This window comes from Fulmarus glacialis, unplaced genomic scaffold (genome assembly GCF_000690835.1).
Source record: "Fulmarus glacialis isolate BGI_N327 unplaced genomic scaffold, ASM69083v1 scaffold5230, whole genome shotgun sequence".
Taxonomy (NCBI): domain Eukaryota; kingdom Metazoa; phylum Chordata; class Aves; order Procellariiformes; family Procellariidae; genus Fulmarus; species Fulmarus glacialis.
Window position 1 is genome coordinate 1 of NW_009185719.1, and position 10,242 is coordinate 10,242.

Sequence of the window (10,242 nt, forward strand, 5' to 3'; positions counted from 1 at the left end):
AAAAAATATATGTATATATAAAAAACTGGGGGCAATAATGTCCGTATCAGCTTTAGAGTGTAGGCATGTTTCCTTTCAGTGGTATAAATGCTGGAGTAAATAAGTAGTCAGTATTGGTCAGTAATTTCTGTTTTTGTTTCTGTTGGCTTGAATACTAGAAATTGTATTTCTAGGTGAGAAACATGATCCTTGCAAGCAATACAAGTTACACGATTGTAGTTTGTAGCATATTTATTTAAAGACAAAAGTTTGGAGAAAACAGTTAAGTAAAAGTAAAGTACAAGAATAATACGCTAAAGTCTCCAATGTTCACGTTCTTTTCACACTTGCTTTTTATCTCAACTATTGTGAGGTATTTTCGCTGTCATTGGCAGCTGTTCTAGTCCGTTCATGCTGTTGTACAAAAAATGGTGTTGCTTTCATTATAGATAACACTGGATGTATTGGTTGAAATGGGACACAAAGAATTGAAGGAAATTGGAATTAATGCTTATGGCCATAGGCATAAAATCATTAAAGGAGTTGAAAGACTCATTTCTGGACAGCAAGGTATATACTTTCAAATTATTATGCAACACTGCCTTTATAGAATCCATTTTTATAAATGCTTTAGATTATTCCAAATTGTATCTCATTAAAAAGAACTAATAATAAAACTTGTCCTAGAAAATGGCACTTCAAATGATAATGTCTTCTGACTTGAAACATGAGCACTTTTATTTGTGCTGTGAATCTTGCCTTTCAGTTCTCTGATTTTTTTTTTTTTCCTTCGTGATCACTGTTTTGTGCTTAAGTAGGTAAAGTGTAGATCTAGTGCAAAATGATTGTAGCCTTTTTGAGGTAGGGAGTATTTATCTTCATCGGAGCACTCTGGAGAGCAGAGCACATTCTCTGTTGGTGGGTTAGGGCCTGTTATGTACTGTTCCATTTGGTTCAGCGAAAGAATACTGTGTTTGCTCTTTCAGAAAGCCAGCTGAAATTCTTACATATACTTTTCTTTAAAAATACAGTTGGTGTGCTTCCAGTGAACCAAAATTAACATAATTGCTTTGTTTAACAGCTTCAGCTTGTATTGAAGTTTGTGCTAAAGCCTCTTTATTTGTGCAGCAGTGCTGATACCAGCACAATCCTGGGAATATTACGCTTCATTTAACTATGGCTGCGTAAGAGACCAAAAAAAAAAAAAACAAACCCCACAAACCTTTTTTTCCTCCTTGTCTCACTGAAACATCACTTACTATTGTTTTGCTGCGTTTCATAGAAATAGGATAAATTAGTTTAGTACTAGTAGGATTTTTTTTTCCCTCTTGAGACACCATCTGTGAATTCTCATTCTAAAATCTGCACTCCGTAGTAACGATTTGAGGGATCACGCTTTGACATCTGCAAAAAAGTATGTGGCTGATGGAAGGCAATTAAAGTCATTGGTAATCTCTACCTTTCTTAGCAGCTAACCTCTTCATCTTGTAAACTGACTTTTGAGAAAATGGTCCCTTTTAAAAAAAAAAAAGAAAAAAAATCCCTTACTGGTTATCATTCCAAATCAGCAGTCTTAAAGCAGTTTCTGAAATCGTTGTTGTGTTTTCTTGTATTCACAGGACTCAACCCATACCTGACTCTAAATACTTCTGGCAGCGGAACTATTCTTATAGATCTTTCAACTGAAGATAAGGAATTTCAATCAGTAGAAGAAGAGGTATGCCTTTCTTTGTGGTCTCTCAGTATTTTTGTTATTTCTGCTAAAGAAGTAGATAAAGAGGTATTGATAGACACTTTAACAGTGCAATAAACATATCTAAGCCTAAGAAAAACTTGCATAAGGATACTTCAAATTTCCAACTTTGAGTGCACCACTTATAATCTGTGCTCATGATGTCCATTATTTTTTTTCTTACTTACATTATTATTGCTTGTAGTATTTTTAAAACCACTACTGTATAGAAAAGCTCTTTGATATAAATTATAAATTCTATGCTGCCGATTTCCTGTCTGTTATACAGAGTTTTAAGTCACTTCCTTCCAAAGTGTCATAATCACACAGAACAAAATTCTGAAGAAACAATATTCTAAGTAGATTAGTGACAGACTTTTTCAATTTGAAAACTAGACCATGGACTATTCAAGATAAGGTTTTAAAAAATCATTACACCTGTTCATGTGCATCCACAAAATCTGGCATTACTTGACATACAGTCACTGCCTAAAAAATTTCTTTTTTTTTTTTTTTAAGACAGAATTAGTTTCTTTTGATTATTTGATTGTGTGAAAGATGTGGTTTGAATGTGTTCTGAAACAAAGTGATCCTTCTTAAAATTCTCAATCTTCAGATGCAGAGTACTGTACGAGAGCATAGAGATGGAGGACATGCTGGTGGAGTTTTCAATAGATACAACATCTTAAAGGTAGCTGTTGCATTTTTATGGTCGATGGTTACATCTTTATAGAGGTTTGGCTGAAAATAAAATGTCCATAAAATGTTCTGCATTTGTTTACTGAGTTCTGATAAGATGTGCCATTCTGAGACATGCACAGGAAAAAGGTCATCGTCCAGGGAAATTCAATTAAGATTATATGGAAAAACTGCTTATGGGCTAATAGTCATTAAGAAATTTTATGAGAAATTGACATAGAAGGACCTCACAGAAAACTGCAGAATGTTTGAAGAAAAAGACACAAGGAAATAAAAGAACGTTTCTGTTGAGGGAATGGCAGGGAGAAAAAACAGCAAGAAGTGAAAGCAAAATTCTTGAAGCATGGAAGAAAGGGTACCTATTTTGGCTTGATTTAACGCCAAAGAAGCTTAAAACACCAGGCAGTAGACAACCTTGCTTTAAATGATTTAGTGGAATTTCGGTTTGCGTTCATATTTTTTTTCCCCTGAGGAAATGGTCATTTTCATTAAAATGATAGAGATTTTGATTTGCAAGTACTACTGAGTTTTATTCTGAACTGATGTTACAGTTTCCCCAGCAGAATTGATATGCTATATCTACATACATAAGGCTTTGCCAATGTCCAGTATACCTCTGCAGAGAGTACAGAATTCACTTTCTTTTAAAAGTGTTCTAGAAGTCTTCATGGAAGACATTTTTTAATTTACTGGATGATGTTTTTAGTAATGGTTTAGCATCAAGCTATGTTTGGAGTGATACTCGAGTAGAATTGTGACTAAGCCTGCTAAATTTAAATTAAGAAGTATTGCTCAACAGATGTTTAAAATCAATTGATTCTTAATTAAAGCATATAATTACGATTTCCTTAAGTTACGCTACAACAATCAACTTCTGCAGGATAAGTTAGAGAATTTGTGTTTCATTGAGCTCTAAGGAAAGTATTGTTTAAGTGGCAGTGTAAGTGTACTGTGGTATAACTGCTATAGGTTAAATATCTGTCAAGTAAAGCAAACAAGTTTTCAGTTTCAGGGCTGAACTTACATTTTGACTGTTTCAGATTCAGAAAGTGTGCAACAAAAAACTATGGGAAAGGTACACTCACAGGAGGAAAGAGGTCTCTGAAGAAAATCATAACCATGCTAATGAAAGGATGCTGTTTCATGGTGAGATATTGAAATGCACCTTATGAACTCATTTCACCATCGTTGGAGGGTTTCTACTGGCTTAAAGTAAATGTTCTCAGTGGAAATAGGTTCTAGGTTTTGCATGAGTTTTACATGAACGAGGGTTTGTATATGTCACAATGGGGACATAAAACACACTGCATCTTTCTTCTGAAATTTGCATCTCCTTGTCTCTCCCTTAAGGAGACTTCGAAGTTCTAAGTGAAAACATTTTAGCAATTATGAATGGAGATTAAGGGGTATGCCTCCTCCTTGGTTAAGTTACTAATTTTGTTTTATCGGCTGTATGACGAAAATGATTAAGGGTCAAACTTTATTCTGCTATGGGTTGTTTTGGGGTGGGATTTTTTTGTTTTCTTGTTTTTATGATTTGATAAGTTAGTTCTTGTTCATCATTCCAGAAAAGATAGCTTATAATTAGCAAATTAAAGCCAATTGAAAACTCTCCTGTGCACAAATACGTAGTTTGTCCTGATAAGCAAATTAAGCAAGTTCACAGTACACCCTTACAATGAAAGCTACGTAGTTCCCAACATAATACACTACTGTTGAAAGCAGCAATAACACAATAACTAACTGCTTGCCCAGACTTGTAGATATCTAAATCCTGTCTTTTGACTGTGGTCTATACCACTGTAAGAGGAAAGGGCCTCTTAATGGAATGACCTGTCTTTAAAGGAAAGTCTTTTAAATTAGTTAGATAATAGCAAAATTATCCCTGGAACAAAGCAATTAATGCCTTATGAGTGTGGGGGGTTTTTTCCTTTTTTTCTTTTTTCTTTTTTTTCTTTTTTTCTTTTTTTTCTTTTTTTTTCTTTTTTCTTTTTTCTTTTTTTCTTTTTTCTTTTTTTTTCTTTTTTTCTTTTTTTTCTTTTTTCTTTTTTTTTCTTTTTTTTCTTTTTTTTTCTTTTTTTTTCTTCTTTTTTCTTTTTTCTTTTTTCTTTTTTCTTTTTTCTTTTTTCTTTTTTCTTTTTTCTTTTTTCTTTTTTCTTTTTTCTTTTTTCTTTTTTCTTTTTTCTTTTTTCTTTTTTCTTTTTTCTTTTTTCTTTTTTCTTTTTTCTTTTTTCTTTTTTCTTTTTTCTTTTTTCTTTTTTCTTTTTTCTTTTTTCTTTTTTCTTTTTTCTTTTTTCTTTTTTCTTTTTTCTTTTTTCTTTTTTCTCCTTTCTCCTTTTTTCCTTTTTTTCTTTTTTCTTTTTTCTTTTTTTTCTCTTTTCTCTTTTTCTCTTTTTCTCTTCTCCCTTTTGTTTCCTTGTTTCCTCTTCACTCTCCTTTTCTCTTTTTTTTTCATCTTTAGTTTATGTAATTTTTTTTTAAGCATTAACATATGTCTTCAACCACATATGCCACTTGCAGAAGATGATGAGCAATTGTCATAGGTTTTTCTCATTCTCATCTGGAATGTTCTTCTATTTCATATACGGTTTTATCATTTTTAGGTTGGAGGATAAGGCTTTGGATTATTTTCACTATAATTCCCAACATAACTCTGAAATGCCATGTTCTCTTAGAACGGCTTTTCTCTAAAGGTGCTTTCATATTTATATATACTGTTATAAAAATCCTTACTAAAAAACCTGCACTTTTTGTGAAAATTAATGGGTATCAAGTGTCTTGAGATGCAGAATCCAACCATTTTGGACAGATTATTCTTTCAGGCTAATTTTATAACCATTGCAAGTAACTAAATATTGGTTTGCATTTACTGCTTTTTTAAATGCAATCTACTTAGTGTTAGGAAGAAGATGGGATTTGTGTAGCAATGCATTCAATCAATCTTGGTTAGAATGAAGCTCTGCCACAGGGAGTGCAGATTCATAGAGCCTTCTCATGCAGCAAGAGTTGTCTCAGATATTATCCTTTGTAAATCTTTGTTAAAAATGTACACTTATCAGCTACTGTCATTTATGTAATACCGCTAGCAAATTGGCTGTGTAAATCTGAGGTCAGAATTTCTGAAGATTGATTTCCTTCTATGTGTAGAAAAACTGTACAAAAAAAAGTTGGGAGTAGATGATTGAATTGTGACACACAGAAAAATGTGTATACTGCATTTTCAATATTTTACTTCCTTTCTCTTAGGCTCCCCATTTGTGAATGCAATCATTCACAAAGGCTTTGATGAGAGACATGCCTATATAGGCGGCATGTTTGGAGCTGGGATTTATTTTGCTGAAAATTCTTCCAAAAGCAATCAATATGTGTATGGAATTGGAGGTGGCACTGGATGTCCAATTCACAAAGATAGATCTTGTTATGTTTGCCACAGGTAAGTCATTCAAAAGAATGCCTTTGTATATTGTGTTATAGACCATCAAGTCAGCAGAGTCCCTCTCTGAAGAAAGATTTGCTTGGTAACCAAATCTTCTCAGCATTCCCTATATGCTGGGCCTAATAGAGGCTTTAGAAAACTTTGATATTTCAGTCTTAAAGAACCTTTAACCATCTCCAGTGCATTTAACCAGATCTTTGCCCTTAACTTATTTTAAAAATCAGACTTAGGTAGCTAGAGAGTGAAGAGATTTTGCTATATGCTTGTGTGAAAGATGCAGCAATATGAGGGTTTAGTCCATTGCCTGTTACAGAGGAAGGAGAAATTTAGAAATCTGAAGAAATTCAGATGCTGTATTTCTTTGAGGAGGATGTATTTTGTAACAGTCAGCCCCCATGTCACTGCTGCTTCACACGAAAATATAGATGTCGATTTGCAGACTGTCTACCACTCACTGAGTTCTTAAATCCACTTTTCTGCAGAACACTTGTTATGTCTTACTGACACCATCAGTTCAGAATAAAGTTACTCTTACTTCACGGAGTTAATTACGGTAGTGGCCATCATTTCAACCACGAGAATATTTTGTGTGTTTGTGTGCATACTGTTTTGCATTGGTATCACAGGGATAAGGTCATTCTTCCAGTTTCCTTCCGTGAGTCTCTGCCCCTTTTCATATTGCTTACTCTTTTCTGGCACTCTCAAATAAAGAGAATAATCTTCTAGAGTTATAGAGGATGTCACAGTCTTTTCATGCTTTCTGAAGTTTTGAGTAAGTTTTTTTGATTTGTTTTGTGTGAAGAGTTAGAAAAGCAAAAGTTTTGGCTGAGCAAAGTGGTACATAATATTGGTCTATAAAAATGCTGAGATTCCATTGCCATTGCAGTTACATATGTAAATAAATAAGTACCCTTGTTCTTTTTATAATGAAAACAACATAACATATTGACAAATGCTGGTGTGAGGTATTTTGTGTTGACCTAGAGTTTGCACTTGGCCTTGATGTTGATTTGGCTGTTAGATACAAATCTAGTGTTACAACACAAGTGAATTATGTTGTTAGTATGAGTGATGGGGGGCATCCTCAGAAAATTAAAAAAAAACCCAAACCAAAAACAAACAACAAAAAAAAACAACAACAAAAAACAACACACAAAAAAAACAAAACAGGAAAAGGTAGTGACAGTCTTTGAGTACGTTAAGCATGCTGTTTCCAGTAATTAAGATAAACATTTTACGATGTTGTTACCAACCTTTTCCTCAGGCTAAAGAGCTTTTCCAAAAGGAGCATAACTTTTGTCCTTCAAAACAGAACTTCAGAATTTTGCAAATTACAAAGAGTGACTAAAGTGGCTTCAAAGTTCCACTGTTCTCCTCATGTAAAAGTTTCAAATTACGAAGATAGTATTTCTGGAGCTTCATAAGCGTTTTGTATTCATGGTCCTTTTTCCCTTTTAATACAGGCAATTGCTGTTTTGTCGTGTAACACTGGGCAAGTCTTTCCTGCAGTTCAGTGCAATGAAAATGGCTCATTCTCCCCCAGGACATCACTCGGTTACTGGGCGACCCAGTGTAAATGGATTGGCATTGGCAGAATATGTCATTTACAGAGGGGAGCAGGTAAACAGCTTTTTGGTTTTTTAAAGGCATGTCATGTGTTGGGGTTTTTTTCTTACTTTTGAGGTGCTAGGACTTGCTTTTGTCTTAAGACAGACTCCAGCTGTGATTGCAGGTGAAAGCATCCGTGTTTCCTGAACGCTCCAGGCATTTTACCTTTGATATTTTGCCTTTTTTTCTTTGGCATAAATACTTTTTTCCCCTCTCTAGCAAACATTCTGAATATATCCAGAAAATGAAATCATAATAAAGAATGTGTGTCACTCTTTCAGGCTTATCCAGAATACTTGATTACTTATCAGATTATGAAACCTGAGGCCACCACTGAAGCTTAAGACAAATTATTTGTGGGAAACCATCAGACTTTGGATGCGAAGATACCAATGGCTGCCATCCTGTTAATTACAACGAGTTGTTGAAAAACTTTCATCCACAGGTGGTGTGGTAGCAAATGTGAACAAAATATACCATTTTTTACTTGATAAAGCTTTAATAATGTACATATGTTTTTCTAAAATTTCAGACATGTCCTCTTTTTCAGCACTTTAACAGATACATTCCAGGCATAAACTGGGGTTTGGCTGTACTAAATTATAAACAAAAAACTTGAAACAATGGTTTTATACAATACTGGATTGAAATTTAGCAGAAATTGTAATGCTCTATACAGGAACTCATTTTACTAATAGTGTGTTCTTTAAAACACTGCATTTACACTGAAAACGTTTTCATTTGTAAGACTGTAAATAAGAGCTTTTGTACTAGCCTGGTATTTATTTACATTGCTTTGTAATATAAGTGTTTTAGAACTGCAACCTTGTACAAAATGTTTTTTCCAGATGTTGGTTTGTTCATCTGTGTTTTCTCATGCACGATAGATTTGAAAAGCCAGGTTTTTTTCAGCGTTTATCACTTATTTGTGAGGGAGAAAGCAAATTTTATCTGAAGAGGTTTAGAAATATTCAACTTTAGATCAAATATGCAAATTTTTGTTCTGTATTTTTATTTATGAAATATACATTCCTGAGAATGATGGGCTATGAAAATAGAATATTCCAGCTGAATACTAAAGTGTTTTTCCACCTACTTCCTAGAGTTGCATGTTTTATTTCTGTAAAATGTCTTCTGAAGTTTTTTATTTAACTATAAGTATAGTTAACCTGTATCCTCACTTCAAGGCTAGTAGACCTTGCAAGTTACGGTTTTAGTAAATTATTTTCTTTGAATGTAGTTGGAAAATTAACCTCAAGGAGGTCTTTCTTGAGTTCCTCTTGCTTACTTTTAAGCCAGGAAGTTAAATAGTTTATTCCTAATATGAGGGCAAACAACTTGGCCTTTTTTGTATGCTTATTTTGGTAAATTAATCTACCTGTTGGTGCCCTCAGGATATGAGTATTGCAAGGTGGACATGTTAAAAACCATCCTGTCATCTCCTGTGTTTCTTCCATGTTAATGTTCAAGCTGTAGTTGAAGCAGGTGCATAGAAGCATGTTTATCTGCAGTGCTTTTGGCTGAGTGGAACTGGTCGGGGTTCAAGGTTCTGCTCCCTGTGCTTGGCCAGCTGGGCAAGGAGTGTGTAAGCAGGAGGAGCAGCTCTTCCATGGCAGCAGCTGCCTTTGGTAGCCCTGGTAAGGTCGCTTGGGTGGAGGAAGAGTACAAAAGGTACAACCCCCTGTTCCAGTCTCATTCGGGGTTACTGAATGCACCGATCAGTTCAGTCAGCCCTATCATAGCTCTCTTGTGTATTCTGCTTCTCTTCCATCTGCAGTTTTTGCCTACGTATTTCAAAAATATGTAAATACAAATTATTGTTCATTTGGGGTTAAAGTGGTTAGGAGTATATTTTAGTTGTTTTATACTTTTACATACAGGACACTGTCCCAGAAGACAATTTGTTTGCAGGGCATGTTATCATACCATGGTTTTAAATGTAGTAACTGGTCAAGATAATGAAATTGTCTTGCTGATGTGGTGGTTATGTGATTATGCTCTATGTAAAAATGTATTGAACCTCACCCAGTTATGTGGGGAATCTGAATAATAAGATTGCGTAACTCTTGCAGAAAGTAATATTGGCTATGAATAAAAAAAGGCTTTGATTTTTAGGTACTTTCTCCCAGCATGTTGCCTGTTCCTTAGGTATAGTAATGCTGGAATTTGGTGTTCATGCAAAATCTGTTGAGTATGTTTAAAACTTTTTTGTTATTGCTAAAATGCTTCATTCTCTATGAATGATCACTTAATGTCTTGTAAAATATTGTGGTATGATAGTATTTTAACTGGTACCACAATGTTGGTTTTGTCTGTTTGGGGATTTTTTGAGCTGTTTTTTTGCATGACATACCTTGCACTCTGAAGATGGAAGCTGTAATGATTTGATAATACTGACTATTGAGATGAACCTTTAATCTCTTGTGCAATTAGTTCTGCTTTACTCATCTTAAAGTGTCTTTACATGTACTGTATAACATTCCATATCCATTTAACACTAAATAAATTTAATTCACTGGTTTTGTGGTAGCATGGGAGTAATTACATAGACGTAGTATGTCAACCCATTGTTCTAAATGTAAGCATGCACAATACTATAACAAACTACATCATTAGAGGGGAAATTAATTGCATTAAATAGAAAAGCTTTTAATGTGGATGAAAAACCGTAAATACTGTGGAAACTTGTAGTTTGGTATATAGCTAACAGCCTTAGCTACCAGTGAAAATGTTTTAATCATAAATCTAGAAGTAGGCTTCAATTTATGCATTTAAAACTCCATTATAT

The 10,242-nt window shown here is 34.1% G+C and overlaps 1 protein-coding gene across 1 annotated transcript; it reads left to right on the top strand.

The window, feature by feature from the left end:
• Positions 1 to 428: 428 nt before the first annotated feature.
• On the top strand, positions 429 to 8,276 carry LOC104075309 (tankyrase-2-like; the record flags this gene model as incomplete). Its single annotated transcript, XM_009575793.1, has 7 exons — positions 429 to 549; positions 1,599 to 1,696; positions 2,328 to 2,402; positions 3,451 to 3,556; positions 5,657 to 5,843; positions 7,310 to 7,466; positions 7,736 to 8,276. Coding segments are annotated over 7 exons (807 nt in total), but the record flags the coding sequence as incomplete, so codon positions are not given.
• Between the last annotated feature and the right edge of the window lie 1,966 nt (positions 8,277 to 10,242).